The 16,903-nt window shown below is 47.9% G+C and overlaps 1 protein-coding gene across 2 annotated transcripts; it reads right to left on the reverse strand.

The window, feature by feature from the left end:
- Positions 1–48: 48 nt before the first annotated feature.
- RUVBL2 (RuvB like AAA ATPase 2) lies at positions 49–14,155 on the reverse strand. Of its 2 annotated transcripts, XM_063137832.1 has the most exons (16): positions 14,064–14,155; positions 11,718–11,766; positions 11,326–11,381; positions 10,089–10,230; positions 9,763–9,892; positions 9,046–9,112; positions 8,806–8,912; positions 7,413–7,506; positions 6,970–7,093; positions 5,431–5,525; positions 5,175–5,293; positions 4,134–4,253; positions 3,820–3,949; positions 2,668–2,782; positions 765–828; positions 49–165 (listed from the first exon to the last, which is right to left on the reverse strand). In XM_063137832.1, exons 1-15 carry the CDS (start codon positions 14,076–14,078, stop codon positions 812–814), a joined length of 1,380 nt encoding a protein of 459 aa, XP_062993902.1. In that variant the 5' UTR covers positions 14,079–14,155; the 3' UTR covers positions 49–165; positions 765–811. The 2 variants fall into 2 exon arrangements, with proteins under 2 accessions (XP_062993902.1, XP_062993901.1); XM_063137831.1 differs by lacking the exon at positions 765–828.
- Between the last annotated feature and the right edge of the window lie 2,748 nt (positions 14,156–16,903).

The raw sequence follows: 16,903 nt of genomic DNA on the forward strand, positions 1-16,903 counted from the left end.
CCATCTTCATTCCACCTTCTCCTGCCCCTCCAATTTGAACACAGCAGCAATTCTCCAAAAGGTTTATTTTACAAAAAAATAATAATAAAAGAACCATCCATTCACACACATTCAACCTGAGCCAGGTAGCGGAAGCCCATCAGGACGTGTCCATGGTCTCCCCCTCTGGAAAACAAAACGCAGAAGTGAGGCTTCAGGATGGAGGAAAACACAACCCAAGAGGATTTTGGAGCCCTTCCCTCAGCAAAACGAAGAACCTCATCCCCACCCTCCTCTTGAATTTTGGAGCGGCCCCATTTAACCTTTCAAGTTGATAAAAACCCTCTCTCTCTCTCAACCAGGGGGCTCAAAGTGGACCTAATGCTACAAAACTATCCCACAGCAAGCCCACGGTAACCTGGACCACCACCCTGGCAAGCACAGCTAGCACCGAGAGGCTGCGTGCGCCCTACACACAGTAATTGACTAAACGCCTCTTGGTCTATGCTCTCATTTCAATTCCCGCCTCCCCCCCATGCCCAGTTTGCTAAACCCTCATGAAGGAGGCCCCTAGCAGAGGGCAACAACCACACAGCACATTGCAAAGTCTTGCATAGTGCTCAGGTTAAGTCAGCTTTCGTTTAAAGAAAAAAGTCCTCTAGCCTTTAGAAAGAAAACCCTGAAAATGGAGCAATTTCCCTTGAGGGCTGGGGCCAGCTTATCTGACGGTGAAACTTGGGCCAGCCTGGCTTCCTGCCCCTCCCCTTCCCCCTGCAGCAACACACCTATGGCTTCCAAATGTTCCTCACGTTTTAGCTTTCCTTTAACCCCATCAAACAATTCCGAGTTCTACAAGAAAGAGAAGCCCTTCAGATTTGGCAAAAAAGCAACCAAAACACCCCATGCAGTTTATCCCAAAATTGGGGGGGGGGGGGTTTGTTGGAGCAAGATTAGCACATAACACATTTAACACGTGCGGCTCCCTCACACAATGCCATTTCATTTATCCAAACATCTTAGGAGCTGCAAGAGGGTGGAGGAAAGTTGTGCCACTGCAACCGTTGGCTTGTGAATGCTGATTCTTGTATTTGCTGCTCCATATTATTTTTGCCCAAAGATGTGAGTAACAAGGGAGAGGTAAATATGGCAAGGCCCACGGTTGGTTATAGCTACAGCAGCCTTCCCTGACCTGGTGCTCCCTCCAGATGTGTTGGGACTTCAACCCCATAATCCCCAAAACCAGCATAGCTGCCCAGCTGAATACATCCAGAGGGGACCAGGTTGAAGAAAGCCGCTCTAGGGTTATTCCTTCCATTGTCCAACACTTCCACCCCCTTTCCACAGGTTCTGGCCCTGTGAAAGTCACTCAGGGTCATCTGACAACTGTGACTCAACCCGTTTGTGTAATTTGTCTGCTACAGGAGTCGGGAGAATGTAGTGGATCCTATTCTGAGTTCTGCAGCCCTAGTAGGAAAAAGGAAAGGAACCTCTCGTGCAAGCACTGAGTCATTGCTGACTCTTGGAGGGACGCCAGCTTTCGCTGACGTTTTCTTGGCAGGCCTTATAGCGGGGTGGTTTGCCGTTGCCTTCCCCGGCCATTATTACCTTTCCCCCAGCTAACTAGGTACTCATTTTACCGACCTCGGGAGGATGGAAGGCTGAGTCGACCAGAGCCAGCTGCCTGAAACCAGCTTCCGCTGAGATCGAACTCAGGCCGTGGGGAGAGTTTCAGCTGCAGAAACTGCTGCTTTCCAGGCCTATTCTCACACCTCTTGGCAAAGAGCAGACCATGATCATTATGTTAACAAATCTAATTAACTTTTGGGTGGTCTTGCTGACACTGAATCAGTCCTATTATTTATTTATTGCATTTTTATACCGCCCAATAGTCAAAGCTCCCTGGGCGGTTCACAAAAATTAAAACCATTCAAAGTATAAAACAAACTGCATAAAACACGATATAAAATACAATATAAAAGCACAAGCAGGATTTGAATTTTCTTGTCCTGTCTGGGACTCTCAGTGCTTTTAAGATTTTTGGGGATGGATTCAAGGCAAAACATGCATACGTGGATGACGCTCGACATGGAGCTGTCACCAAAAGCAGCAGCCCCATCTCAAGTCCTCTTCCTGCCCTTTACTGTGGTATTTTATCCACCTCTGCTTCATGTCACTGGTTAGGGAAACCAACCTGCTGAGCCCGGCTAAACATTTGTGGAGCAGGAGTGGTGGTGGAGGAGGGAGAGAACTCACCACAGGCTGCCATTTTCAGCAGAAGCACCATGTTGAGCGTTGCGAAGTTTTACCCTGACAGAAGCATTCACAAGTTCGCCTCAAAAGGAGACTCATAAGACCTCAAATGCTTTTGTTGGTGAGAGGCCATCCTCCGTGGCCCTGACCAAAGCCAATCCGAGCCCTCCGTTTCTGAAAGCACCTCTCTCGCTCCTTGCCAGCTAAGTCCTACGCTTCAGAAGCAATACAAAGAAGGTGGCCGTTCTGGCCCTTCCTCAACCTTCTGTCTTCCACATGTGCTGGGCTACACATATGGAAAACTGGCTGGGGGATTTTGGGAATTGCAGCTCAACACATGTGGAGGACACCAGATTAGGGAAGCCAGCCCTCGGGGGAGTTGGCACTGGCTCTGAGAGACCTCTGAGGATCCCCCATCACCCTTTATCTTTTACTCACTGAGTTCGTTGAACATGAAGGCATCCTGGTACTCTTTCATGTACTGAGTGGAGCGCGACTCATCCAGGAACAGTGAATACACGCGCTTGATGTCGTCCACCTGAACCTCTGTGCCCTGTGGACGAGAAGGGGGAGAGTCAGCGCTCCTCTCGGGAGAGGCCGCAGCCAGCAAAGGGCCTCACACAAAAGCCAAGACTAGAGGAGGGAAACCTCCGTGCGCAAGGCAGCTCCCTCCGGCTCAACCTCGAAATCAGAACCACGGCCGCTGGGCTTCCAAACCCTCTCGCAACTCTTCCCCAAGAAGCAAGGGGTCCTGGGATCTCTAGCAGGGTGCTACTGCCACATAGTTCCCTGCACATCATACGCTCAGTCATACTCAGAATATACCCATCTAACAAAAGGATACTGAACCTCTTTCAGCCCGAGGGCCGAATTCCATTTTGGAGATGGTCTCAAGGGGGGGAGGGGGATGCATTCTCATGGTGGGTGGAGCCAAAGGCAAAAACGGCAGGGCCAATGTTACCAAAAGTACCAGCCTATTTTAGCTTATACGCACTTAATGCCAGTAACTAAACCTCAGGAAAGGCATTTCAGCCTTTTAGAACGGAGAGGAAAAAATGCACAAAAGCTGGGAAACCCATCAAATGATCTGTAGTCAAGGGAAGGGGCCTGGCCAGCTGGGGAGCCCTAAATTATTATTATATTTATTTGTATCCCGCCTTTTGCCCAATACTGGCCCTCAAGGCGGCCAGATTAGGATGCCGGACAGGCTGGATTCAGCCTGAGCTTTGGCACCCCTGCGCCAACAGAAGTCCTCATCCTCAATTCTAACCCACCTAATTATGACCCACCCAGAGTTCCTGAGCAGTTTAAGAAAATGTACAGGAATAGAAACTCTTGGTGGGCACATACAAGAGGACCCCAAACAGAGTTGAAGGCCAGATCAGGAAGAAAGGGGAAACCAGCAGGGATTCTCCTGGTCGTATGGAGACTTCAAGCACTGGAACATTGTCCATCTGTTTCAAGGGGTTTTTTTTTTAAAAAAAAAATATTCATTCATTTATTATTTAAACTACTTATATACCACTTGGTGTAAGATCTCTAAGCGGTTTGACTCCCCTCCTCCCAGAAAAGCCCAGGGTTGGGTCTCACCTTCCTCTTGCGACACACAAGGTTGGCAGCTGTGATGAGCTGGATGGCGTAGCGCAGGGAGGTCTCCAGGCCGATGCGGGTCAGGACTGTGTAGGCGTCTTCATTCATCTCCACATCTTCCTCCTCGCACCTGCAAGAGAAATTCGACAGAGCTCAGAATACAGAAAGCCTCCTGTCTCTCCCAACAGTACAGGGGAAGATGCCGGAACGAATCAATCATCGTCGTCATTGTAGCGAGGGGGCAGGTGGACGGAAGAGAACCGCAAGGCAGGAGCACCCTGCTAAGGCCGAGGCTGTGGCGCTCAGCCCCTCACCGGATTTTGAGGATCTGCTTGGTCTCCTTGTCGCTGTAGGGAGAGGTCGAGATGATGAGCATGCGATCCAGCAGGTCAATGGGGATGCCGTGGGGGCTCTGGTAGTTGGTGCCACGAATCCTGCATTGAAGAAGAGGAATGAGCGACGGGTGCAGGACCGCCAAACCAAAGCGAAGGGGAGGAAAAGAGGAAATGGAGTTCTGGTGCCAAGGGAGCCCCTCTGGACAACATGCACATTCCCACCCCCAAATGTCTACAGAGTGCCACATCTGCGGCCACATTGAGCTCAGCTGTGTGGTGCTGCCCCTAAAAGGCACTGCTTAATATTGACAGTTGATCTTCAACCCTCCCGTGACTTCATCAGCAATGCCCACCATCACCTCCAACTCATCCCCCTGAGATGGCCACGCCCCCATCCCCTGGCCCCACCCTCCTTCTCCCAACCACTGATTGTTTGGTGGTTTCCCAAGCTTTGGGGTTAAAAGGTTGAAATGTCTCTGCTAAGGCTTAGTTACTGGCAGTTTGAGATTTAAGCTGCAACATGCTGGTCTTGTTTGTATTTTTACACCACCACCCCCTTTTGCCTTCGGCTCCTCCCACCATTGGAATGCACCCCAAAGCTTCTCGAAAATGAAATTAGGCTGAATCATGCTGAAAGAAGTTCTCCACCCTCCAGAAACACCCTCTCAGAAGTGCCCTCGTCTCCCAACACTCTGCATCCTTCCTTAACTGCACAGAGCAAAAGGCCGTCCTTGTCCCAGCTCCGGCTCCTTTGCACGTGAATAACGGTGCAAGCAGAAGTTCCTGTAGTGAGAGGAAAGGGGCTGAGTGCCCTGCACAGCTCCTCCTTGCTCTGCCTTGTGGCAGGCGCACAGTCAGTGATGTGAGGCCAGGGAGAAGATGCAGAGCTACAGAATCTACAGCTCACAGAATCTGGGGTCACTTTGCAGGAGAGTTCTGATGCATCCTCCTCCACTCCCGACAGCAACCACCCACATCACCAATGCCTGATGCCCAACCGCCTGGTGCTGTTAGGCCTACCTGGTGATGCCTCGGTTGGTAGCCATGATGAGAACAGGCGCCATGTCACTCTCCAAAGCCCGGTTCAGGAAGGAGAAGCACTCAATGTCTAGCATGTGGACTTCGTCAATGAACAGAACCTGAAGGGAAGCAGGAGAGGGGAGACGGTTGGTGGGGTAAAGAATATTTGCACACACACCCCGCAAACATTCAAGTCAGATCACAGTGTGGGAGAAGGTCACCACGGGCCTGATGCACCCTGTGGAACAGGACTCACCCCTGGGATCACCTCCGCCTTGCCTTCCTCTCGCCACTCAGCTACCTTTGCGTTGATCTGTTCTCGCACCTCTGACTTTATCTCTCCCGTATCACCTGGGGGCAGACACAGGTTTGTGAGGTGGGGAATGCTTGCCCATACATTCAACCCCCCTCATGCAAGTAATAATGTCTTGTAAAAATGAATCAATTACCCACCCAATTCCAGGATGGGCTCTCAATGAGACAGTGTTTTTTCCCCCTTTTTAAAAAACACCAGACGAGAGAAAAAGAGCGATATCCACCGTTTTAGGTCACAGCATCTCATATTAGAATACCCACCTCATATTTTAGGCTCTGGTCTCAATACAGCTCAAGTAACTCAGTATGAAAGAGGTGCTTGTTATATTTTCATCCCAAATTTTAGCTAAGAAAGGGTGGCACACATGGTTCTCCCTTCACCCAAGTCCTTTTTAATCCAGTTAGTGAAGATTATTTACTGCTTGTAAGTCCAAAGCGTTTTTATCAGAATATTTTCACAATCCTACATTATTCTGTACCTTTAACTTGCCTGCAGTGTGAACCAAACTTTGCCTGGTTTTCTTCCAGGCTCAAACCCTCCACCTCTAATATCACCTACTATATTATCTTCTCCACCTACATTATGATTTCAGCACCATGTGAAGACCTTTTCGTTTCCCCAAACGTTTAAAAGGAATTTAGCCTTCAATTTGCATTGATTTTATGCTGCATTGGCTGCTGTGCTTTTTTCTTTTTAATTGTGGGGTACAGGGGGTTGTTTGTTATGATGTTGTTTTAACTGAACGATGTGTATGCTGCCCTTATATTATTATTTGAAGTTCAATATTTAAATGTATTAGTAAGTGAAATAAATCATTCTCTAACTCCACACTCTTATGAATGCTTCAAGTATAACTTGGGGGATTTTTACATTCCCTCTAACTGGTTGATCTGAACCACACTGGAATGTTACAAACTCTTGTTATTCATACTGGATTGTGTGACTAAAGAACTTACAAAGGTCCACTACCCCATTAAAAAGCAGAGGTATACACCTTGAAAGATCTGGGTTCCAGTCCTCAGTTAGCTATGGAAGCTCACTGGGTGACTTTGGGCCAGTCATAGACTCTCAGCCCAACCTACCTCACAGGGCTGTTGTTGGGAGGATAAAAATGAAGAGGAGGAGGATTATGTACGCTGCCTTTGGTTCCTTGGAGGAAAAAGGCAAGATATAAATGTAATAAATAAACCTGGTGTGTGTGTCCCCTGCAAATGTTTTGAACTGTAACTCCCACAAGCCTCAGCCATTATAGCCTGTGGTGAGGGATTAGGGGAATTATAGTTCGATATATCTGGAGGGCACCAGGTTGCCTAACTCTAGCGTAAAGAATGCACGTTTATACATACAATACATAGGGCAGGGCTCCCACGGTATCTCAGCACCTAGAACCCAAACACAAAGGCCCAGCAACCCTTCTCTGACAGAAATCCCACAGGTCCAGGTTTCCCGTGTACTACACCTCCCTCCCCATCAACATACCAGAGAAAAGGGCCAGGAAGCCCTGCGTGCGGCTGTTGATGACGTCGATTTCATGCAGCGTGACTGTGTGCACCACTTCCTTGCGCTTCTGCAGCTCCCCGTCAGGGCACTGGACAAACTTTGTCTGATATAAGGAGATGCAGTTAAAAGCTCTCCTCATGCATTGCTCCTTGGCCCAACCCCAAGGCAGCTTTCCGGGACATGTGTCTCCCCCACCCCCCCACCCATCCCCGCAGATGTGCTAGTTCGATGGGCAGGCTGACCAGGGATGGTGAGAACTGTGGTCAACACCTGGAGGCTACTCCAAGACTCTGCCACCCAGAGTAATTGTGGGACTGAACTGAAGCCCACCTCACAAGCTGCAATCCATTTGGTCCCCTCCAAATGAGCCTTGAGGACCTCTATGTCCTCACTCTAACGGGCCTGTCGCCCCACGGTAATACCTGCGAACCCATGGCATCATAGTCTCTAGCCCGGGTAAAGGAGCGCCCTAGTTTGGTGATCTTCCCTGTGGCTTTGTCAATAGTGATGACATCCCTGCGGAAACAGAAAGGGGAAAAAATTAGGACTGGGGCCTACCATTTGGCCCTGGTGGGGGAAAACACCTCACAAAGGATACCTTCCCCTTCCCCGTGAGGACAAGTTAATTTCTCTTTTCTACTCCTAACTGAAGGGAGGGTTAAAGCAGGGGTGGGGAATGTGTGGCCCTTCAGGTTTTGTGGACTGCCATTCCCATCATGATTCACCATTGGCAACGCTAGCTAGGGGTGATGGGAGCTGAAAGCCAAAAACATCTGGATTAAAGGATGCTTAAAAGGGTGGTGAGGAACCTAATTTACATCAATCTGACTTTGACAAATCCACTTGCCAGGGCAATTATGGCAAACAGGCCCTCTCAGCCCTGGTGTAAGAATGAGATGATAACCAAGAGTTTAGGTGTTATTATTGCTTGCCATGATTAGATCAAATTCAAACAGCAAGCTGGGCCAGTTACTCTGTTCAACCCACATAAAGACAGAGGGACGTAATTTCATTGGACAATACTTGCGTTAATAAATTCACATTTTTGTTAAAGTATCGTGATGGGACTGGACTTCCCAGCTGGTTTGCAGAAACTAACGCTTGGCTACCAAGCACAACCCTCATTTGTGGTCCCGACTTTAATGAATCTGAGTCCTTGTTTTAAGACAAAGAGGAATATCATAATAGCTCTGTTGTGCCAAATATCCAACGCCTTTAGTCTGTAGTGTTTAGTGCATGTGCATGCTCTGGAACAAAAGATAGCATTTTGGACCTCAGGCCTTCCCAGGCAACGTCAACCTTTGGCCAACTTCCAGTTAACGCTTCACCGCCTGCTACTCTCCTTGCCTCACCCCCAGAAGCAGATTCCATTCCACCAACATACCCTGACACACACATCACCCTAACACAGCCTTCCTCAACCTGGGGCGCTCCAGATGTGTTGGACTGCATCTCCCAGAATGCCCCAGCTGGCTGGGGCATTCTGGGAGTTGTAGTCCAACACATCTGGAGCGCCCCAGGTTGAGGAAGGCTGCCCTAACAAGACATCTCAACACATCTCAGGTCTTCATCAATCCTCCTATATGCCAATCAGCCAACTGTGCTCATCTTCACTATCCTTGTACATGTTAAACTGTGGAGCTCCTCCATCCCATCCTCCCCTGCTTCCATCTGTTGCCAATGTCTGCTTCCCATTTGTCCACAGAAACCCTGCTTTGTTTATTGCTACCGGTCAAATAAAGAAGCCCCAACTTCTCTCTACTAGCTGTTGCTTCTCACCTGCGCCCTCCTGAAATTGCACCCACCCACACTCACCCAGCCTGAACTTTCTCCTTTGTCAGTGACTCAATCATCTTGGTGCCCAAGTCGTAAATCGTCTCCATCTCCGTTGTCTTCAGGGTCAGCTTCCCCACCTTAGCACCCTGCAGTAGGGAAGGGGACAAGCAGCAGCATCCATCAACAGTTATCTTGATAAACAGGCTGCTACACACAGTGCCACCGCTCCTGGGCAAACGGACACAGCCAGCCACATGTTATCCTCCACCCTCAACTCACGGTGCCAGTTGCAGGGCGATCTATTTGGATCTCCACCACTTCACCTTCAATTATTTCTGTTTCCTCCCTGCAAGTATTAAAGGGGGGGGGGGGAGAGAAACTAGTCACACAGGCAAGAGGGTAGACCGCAGAACACCCCACTCCCGTAACTCCCTTCTCACAAGAGCTGGAAACAGAAGTTCAAAAGAAATCAGAGGAATCTCATAGGCCCTGCTTTTCTCATTCACTTCCACTCCCCATCTAGAGAACCAAAGTCACCAACTCCTATTGTATTTGTAATTTTTAAAACCTATCACATCATATTACCTGCTAAAATAGCATTAAAGGCAACGTACAAAATATTACAAACACTAAACAGTGAAATCAAACAGCAAGCGTGTAATGGTTCAACTTCCACAATTTGCTAGGCTTCCAAAGCGTCCTAGAATCCTGGTTGTTGGCTCCCACACTTCTGTTTAAACCAGCCTTCCTCAACCTGGGGCGCTCCAGATGTGTTGGACTACAACTCCCAGAATGCCCCAGCCACTGGCTGGGGCATTCTGAGAGGTGCAGTCCAACACATCTGGAGCGCTCCAGGTTGAGGAAGGCTGGAACCCTCTAAGCCTGAGTTTCAACTTCTGGGCCCGATAGCAGCCCCTTCCTGCTGAAGCCACTAGACCTCATCAATCCCCCCCCCCCCCCCGTCAGAGAACAAAAGGGCTCCAGGCCGCTCCTCACTTGATGCGGACACCGATGGAGCGCCGGAAGGCCTGAGTCAGCGCCTCAGTCTTGCTCATCTCCAAGGAGAAGATCTCACTGCCAGAAATGGCTGTGAAAGGTGTGTCAAGGCCCAGCGCCTGCGCCATTCCTGGGAAGGGAAATGAAAGCTTTCGGTTACCACACAGGCGAGAATGAGGCGAGGGCCCCAGTTCTTTGCCTCTTGATACCGGACCATGGCAATATAAGAAGAATAGACCCCAAACCAGAGGACATCCAAGGCCATAGGGCCAACCCTACTGAAAATATCAGCAGACCTCTCCTGGTTTCTAGCGTCTGCTCCTTACCCATGGCAATGGCGGTTTTCCCTGTGCCTGGTTGGCCAGCAATCAAGACAGCCCGGCCAGCAATCTTGCCCTCCTTGATCATCTCCAAGATCACACCAGCAGCGCGGCGGGCAGCCAGTTGGCCTACCATGCCCTGGGACACCTAGCAGGGAGAAAATAGGGGGAAAGTGGAGAAACAGGAAGACCAAAAAGCCCCACACTTCCTTCCTTCCCACATTTCAACCCTCACACAGCCCCCTACTTACCCATTTCTCTCTCATTCCCACTCTGTAACTTCTCCATTTGTTCCTCTTCCTATTTCATTTTGCCCCCTGTAAATCTATCAATGCCCACACTACCATTACGTATGTTACATAAACTATGTAAAGTTTTATGAACTCTACATTAACAGTGGCAGGATCTACACTACTGCTTTATAACAGTTTATAATGGTCTTGACAACTGTTTGGGCCCAGGACACATTACATATACTGTTTTCAAACCGTTTGCTTGGTATAGATCTAGCCACTAATGTACATTAATACCATTCTAGCTAGTTGTGTTCAAAATTGCACATTCTCTTTCGCACCCCCCTCCCACATACATATGGAGGGAAGAGGGACAAATCTGTGCATTTTTGGATGTTGGCAAATCCCTTTTTTCAACTGCAGCTGGTTGGACAAAGAGAACCAAAGGGACTGCAGAGAGAGTTTATAAACATTAGAATCCAGCAAGTTATCTATCTTGCTTACCTCCTACATATGCAGTAGGAGACAGGCAAGGCAGACAACTTCCTGGGGAACATTCAGGTGCTATTAGTAAAATTGCAAAGGAAAGATGTCTCAGATGTTTGTATGCGTAAAATGACACCCTTGTGTTACATTTGCAACCCCAAATATAATCCCTCCAGATACACATTGGTCCTGTTCAGAAGACACCTTAAACCATGGCTTTAACCACGGTGGTTAAGCCAGAAAGCCAGGCTGTGTTCAGAAGACACCTTGAACCACGGTGAATAAAGCAAAAAGCCTTATTCACCATGGTTAAAGCCATGGTTTAAGGTGTCTTCTGAACATGGCCTGGTTTTTTGGCTTAACCACTGTGCCATGGTTTAAGGTGTCTTCTGAACAGGCCACCAAAAGTTTCTGAACCTCCCCTCAATTTGCATGCATACTGTTAAGTACCAAGTACTCCACTCTCTCTCATTTGATCAGATTTTGCCAACTGCTCCCTCCCTGAAAGTTCTTTCTCCAAGTACCTGTCTCGGTTCCAATGTATCATCCAAGCCAAGCCCTCGGATGTGGGAGTGGGCACCTGTAAGAAAGAGAAAGAGAGACTATTTGGAAGGAGCATGTTGAGTCTAAAGTGGACACCAATGGAATCTGAGCCATTACCCTATCTCGCTCTGCACTGCCCCTAGACCAGGTGCTGATTTTAGGCATCACTTCCAAAGGTGAAAGCAGCGTCATCGACAGCAGCACTCCCCAGCCACTCTCCAAAGGCCAGGCTGTCTGGAATGCTGGGAGCTACAGTCCAGCACATCTGGAAAGCAACTGGTGGGGGAAGGCTGATCTACTGGGAGGGATTTGACTGTAAGCTGCAATGTGGGGCAAAGAGAGAAGCAATCGCGGGGAGGCAATGGACACTCACCAATGCGTTCAATCCGGGTGACATCCCGAACTTCAGGAACCTTAGTAGCCTGAGGAAGAAAAGAAGATTTAGTGAGGCTTATCAGATCCCAAAACATTTCTCCCCCAATCCACATGTAAACTAACATACTTTGGAGAGAAATGTTTCACATCCACAATTAAGTGGACCTCCTAGAAAGAAGCCAAAGGAAAGAATCACAAGCTCTCTGTTCTGCCACATTGGGGAAGGCTGGTTTATTACACATACATATTCACGCATATATTTATATCAAAATCAAATCTGAGTGATGGTAGTGTTAGAGTTACAATTTTAGATGCTACAGCAGCCTTCTTTAACCTAGTGCCCTCCAGATGTTTTGGATTTCAATGCCCATCAAGCCCCAGCCAGTATGGCTAATGGTCAGGAATGGTGGGAGTTGGTCAGAGAAGGCTGCTCTAGAGTTCTTATAGCAACAGCAGCTTAAGTAGAGTTAAGTAATGGTCAGATCAGCCTTCCCCAACCATGCTGGCTGGGAATGATGGGAGTTGCAGTCAAATCTATCTGGAGGCTACCAGATTGGAGAGGGCTGGATTACATGGTCAGGGGATACCCAAATTCAAATCCCCACTCTAAAATGGCTTCGAACAGGAGTGGGCAGATTTCAGGCTTATGGGGTCTGCTTTGCATTTTAATAGAATACTGAGATCCACCAACCAGAGCCAAGCACAAGCAAACCGCACTTTGAATTAAAGAATTCTGACTCCAGAAATTTGGTTAATATCCTCTTCTAGTCTTCCCCCACCCCAGCTTTCTTCATTTAAATGGTAGCTTTGGGAGGTCATTTTGCTGTTGCCATTGTTAAACAATTGTGAGGCAGAAATCCTTGCTGGCCTACTTCAAATCACCAGCAGATCCCAACGTACCTTTTGCCCACCACTGGCTTAGAACAAGGAGCAAAGGGCAAGTAAAAGACTGAGAACGAGGGAGAAACACCAACCGGCATGGGACTCCCCACTAATGAGTCATGAAGCTTGGATTAATCACTCTCAGACTAAGCTACCTCACAGGGTTGTTGAAAAGATAAGATTATTTACTATTATTATTATTTTTTACAGGTATATACCGCCCCATAGCTGAAGCTCTCTGAGCGGTTTACAAAGATTAAAAGACTTAACATTAAAAATCAGTATACAAAATTTAAAATCATAAAAACAGCTAACATATAAAACTGTTAAACTCTCAGCCATGCCAAAGATAGTTCTGGAGTCAGTTAAAACTCAACATATGCTGTTAACTGCCTGGGCGAAAAGAAGTCTTGACCTGGCACCGAAAAGATAACAAAGCCTATTATGAGGCCCTTGGAACCCGGCCTCCCCTCAATGTGGAGGAGCTGGGTCCCTCGTATCAAAAGGCCATTGAGCTGTTTTCTCTCTGCACCATGGAGGATCCGAGGAAGCGTCCTGCGGCTGCACACAGTGAGCGTCTTGGAGGCAGAGGAGTGCGTACAGTAAGTACCCCCGTCTTCATCCCTGCACGACTATGGCAGCATTTCTATTTCCTTCTAGATATTTCTTAAGAGGTGTAGTGTATGTATATATAGCTTTATTACATGGAGGATATAAAACTTTCAGGTTTCCATAATTTCAATTAGAACTGGGTGGTCTCAACACTGTTCTACTTTAAGCTATTTAGAACACCCAGGCTATAAATGTTTCATAAATGTCTTTTTTGCTAAGTGTAAGCCGCTCCGAGAGCCTTTTTTGGCTGAGGAGCGGGGTATAAGTATGATAAATAAATAAATAAATAAATAAATGTTGGCCCCAGGCGGGCCTCATCAGGGAGATCGTTCCATAATTGAGGGGGCCACCACAGAGAAGGCCCTTTCCCTTGCTGCTGTCCTCCAAGCTTCCCTTGGAGGAGACACCCGGAGGAGGACCTCAGATGTTGAGCGTAGCGTATGGGTAGGTTCATATGTTACCCAGGGGGAAAGTGGGATAAAAAAGTAAATACATCATCAAATAAATACGAGGTAGACAGATCTATCTGCTACAAGGACAGGCAACTTATGGCCCTCCAAATGGTGTTGGGACTGCAATTCCCATCATCCCTCACCATTGGTTATGCTGGCTAAGGCTGAGATGAGTTACCGTCTAACTATCTTGGAGGGCCACAAGTTGCCCACCCAGGAACTATGAGGTAAGGGAGGGAGGGAGGGAGGGGGAGCGAAAGCGCATCTCCTGGGGTTCGCTCCGGATTCCCCCTCCCCACAAACGTTCAGAGAACAGAGAACCAGGGGTGCATTTCTAGGTGCGCGTGAGGGGGCTTATCCGGGTCTCTTTCTGGGGCGGAAACGAGGCTGTTGCTCACCGCGGCCGTTGCCATGCTGCTGCTGCTGCTGCTGCCGCCGCTGTCTCGCGCCGTCTCTAAGCTCGAGCGCGCTCCGCCTTCTCAACAGCTACAGGAGGCCGGGACCAGAAACCGGAAGTGGCTCTAGAGAGCGTCCGTGCTCCAGTTGACCTCTATGATCGCTCGGTCCTCCAGCCTCCGTGGAAGTGGCCTCAGTCCATCGCCGCCTCACCGGCACTACAGACGTTGAGTTTAAAGCGCTTTGGCCAGCCGTATAGCGGAACTGCCGCCATCCGCTCCGGGGAAATTTTATCCACCCCGCTGCCGTAAGATCATCGCTTTAAGGGTCCAGTGATGATCCAGCTGTTTGTTTTTTTTAAATACAGAATAGAAAAGATGTGACTGTCACATCGGGGGCGGGGACGCTGACACCCTTTCTCAACCTGGTGCCCTCCAGAGGGGTTGGACTATAACTCCCATCATCTTTGGTCAAGCCAACTAGGACAATGGGAGTTGTAGTCCAACCCCTCCGGAGGACACCAGGTTTGGGAAGGCAAAGGCACTACTATAGATGGGTGGGATAGAAGTCTCTAGTGGAGGCTGGTGGCTCCGATTTCCATGGGGCTGGAAATCCATTCTGGGTTTCAGTCAGAACCAACCAGCACCTATCCAAGGTGCTGAACCTTATCCCCAACCTGGATTCAGCGCTTTGGATAGCTCCTTTACAGTTCTGGGTGTTTCTGACTGAAACCCAGAATGGATTCACATTCCCCAACAAATTCGAACCAGCAGCCTCCACTGGAAGATTCTATATACATTTGTTGTTGTTTAGTCGTTCAGTTCCTTCCGACTCTTCGTGACTTCATGGACCAGCCCACGCCAGAGCTTTCTGTCGGCTGTCGCCACCCCTAGCTCCCCAAGGTCAAGTCTGTCACCTCCAGAATATCATCCATCCATCTTGCCCTCGGTCGGCCCCTCTTCCGTTTGCCTTCCACTTTCCCTAGCATCAGCCTCTTCTCCAGGGTATCCTGTCTTCTCATTATGTGGCCAAAGTACTTCAGTTTTGCCTTTAATACCATTCCCTCAAGTGAGCAGTCTGGCTTTATTTCCTGGAGTATGGACTGGTTTGATCTTCTTGCAGTCCAAGGCACTCTCAGAATTTTCCTCCAACACCTCAGTTCAAAAGCATCTATCTTCCTTCGCTCAGCTTTCCTTATGGTCCAGCTCTCGCAGCCATAGGTTACTACAGGGAATATCATTGCTTTAACTATGAGGACCTTTGTTGTCAGTGTGGTGTCTCTGATCTTAGCTATTTTATCAAGATTTGTCATTGCTCTCCTCCCAAGAAGTAAACGTCTTCTGATTTCCTGGCTGCAGTCAGCGTCTGCAGTAATCTTTGCGCCCAGAAATACAAAGTCTGTCACTGCCTCCACGTTTTCTCCCTCTATTTGCCAGTTATCAATCAAGCTGGTTGCCATAATCTTGGTTTTTTTGGTTTAACTGCAACCCAGCTTTTGCACTTTCTTCTTTCACCTTTGTCATAAGGCTCCTCAGCTCCTCCTCGCTTTCAGCCATCAAAGTGGTGTCATCTGCATATCTGAGATTGTTAATGTTTCTTCCTGCGATTTTAACTCCAGCCTTGGATTCGTCAAGCCCAGCACGTCGCATGATGTGTTCTGCATACAAGTTGAATAGGTAAGGTGAGAGTATACAACCCTGCCGTACTCCTTTCGCAATCTTAAACCAGTCCGTTGTTCCGTGGTCTGTTCTTACCGTTGCTACTTGTTCGTTATACAGATTCCTCGGGAGGCAGACAAGATGACTTGGTATCCCCATACCACCAAGAACTTGCCACAGTTTGTCAAAGGCTTTAGAATAGTCAATAAAACAGAAATAGATGTTTTTCTGGAACTCCCTGGCTTTCTCCATTATCCAGCGGATATTGGCGGATATTATCCATTATCTAGCGGACATATACATAAATGCCCTTTGAAAAACCAATGGTATCAAAAGCCACTGAGAGATCCAGGAAGATCAACAGAGTAGCACTCCCCATCTTTCACCCGGAGTAGGTAATCAGTCAAAACAGCCAAGGCTGTTTCAGTGCTGTTCCCTGGCCTGAAACCAGACTGAAATGGGTCCAGATAATCCATTTCTTCCAAGAATGTCTGAAGCTACCCAGCTACCATACGCTCAAGCACCTACTCTGCTCAAGCACCAACAAACGTTTTGGGAATGGTCACTGTGAACAAAATTATCTGTCACTACCTTGTACTCATGGCATTTCATTTCTCTGACCTCATTGTTTAGAAGCTGTGTCTCTCTCACACACACGTACACACACGCACCCCTTGTAACTCAGGATAAAGCTTCATCAGGTGCATGGAGTACTCCAGAAAAGCTTATGCAATTTCTTTAAAATGCCACAAAACATTTTGCTGTTGATGTTAAGAGTGGCTTTAGTGGGGTGTGTGGTTTTATAGCAATAAATCCCCCTCAGTATACATAGTACTTCACAGATTTACCTAGACATGCCTCTACTCCCAATGTTCTTATATAAAGAATCTTGGCACAGAAGAGGGGCTGGACCTCTTCAAAGCATTCCTAGTTGTAGTCTAGAATGCTTTATACATAACAAGCATTCTCTTTCTGTGTTGTATATATATCTAGGTATTTGCTTTTATTTTTCTCTCTGCAGGAAATTTGAACACTGCAAATGGCTATTTTATGATACTATGTTTTAGACTTTTTTTTTTATTATTTCATTTGCGTGCTGCCCAGAAAACAAAGTTATTAAATGGCCTTACATAAATAAAGTAAAGACATGAATTGTTATATAAAGAGATGGGTATGGCAAAGAA

Source organism: Elgaria multicarinata, chromosome 11 (genome assembly GCF_023053635.1).
Source record: "Elgaria multicarinata webbii isolate HBS135686 ecotype San Diego chromosome 11, rElgMul1.1.pri, whole genome shotgun sequence".
Taxonomy (NCBI): Eukaryota; Metazoa; Chordata; class Lepidosauria; order Squamata; family Anguidae; genus Elgaria; species Elgaria multicarinata.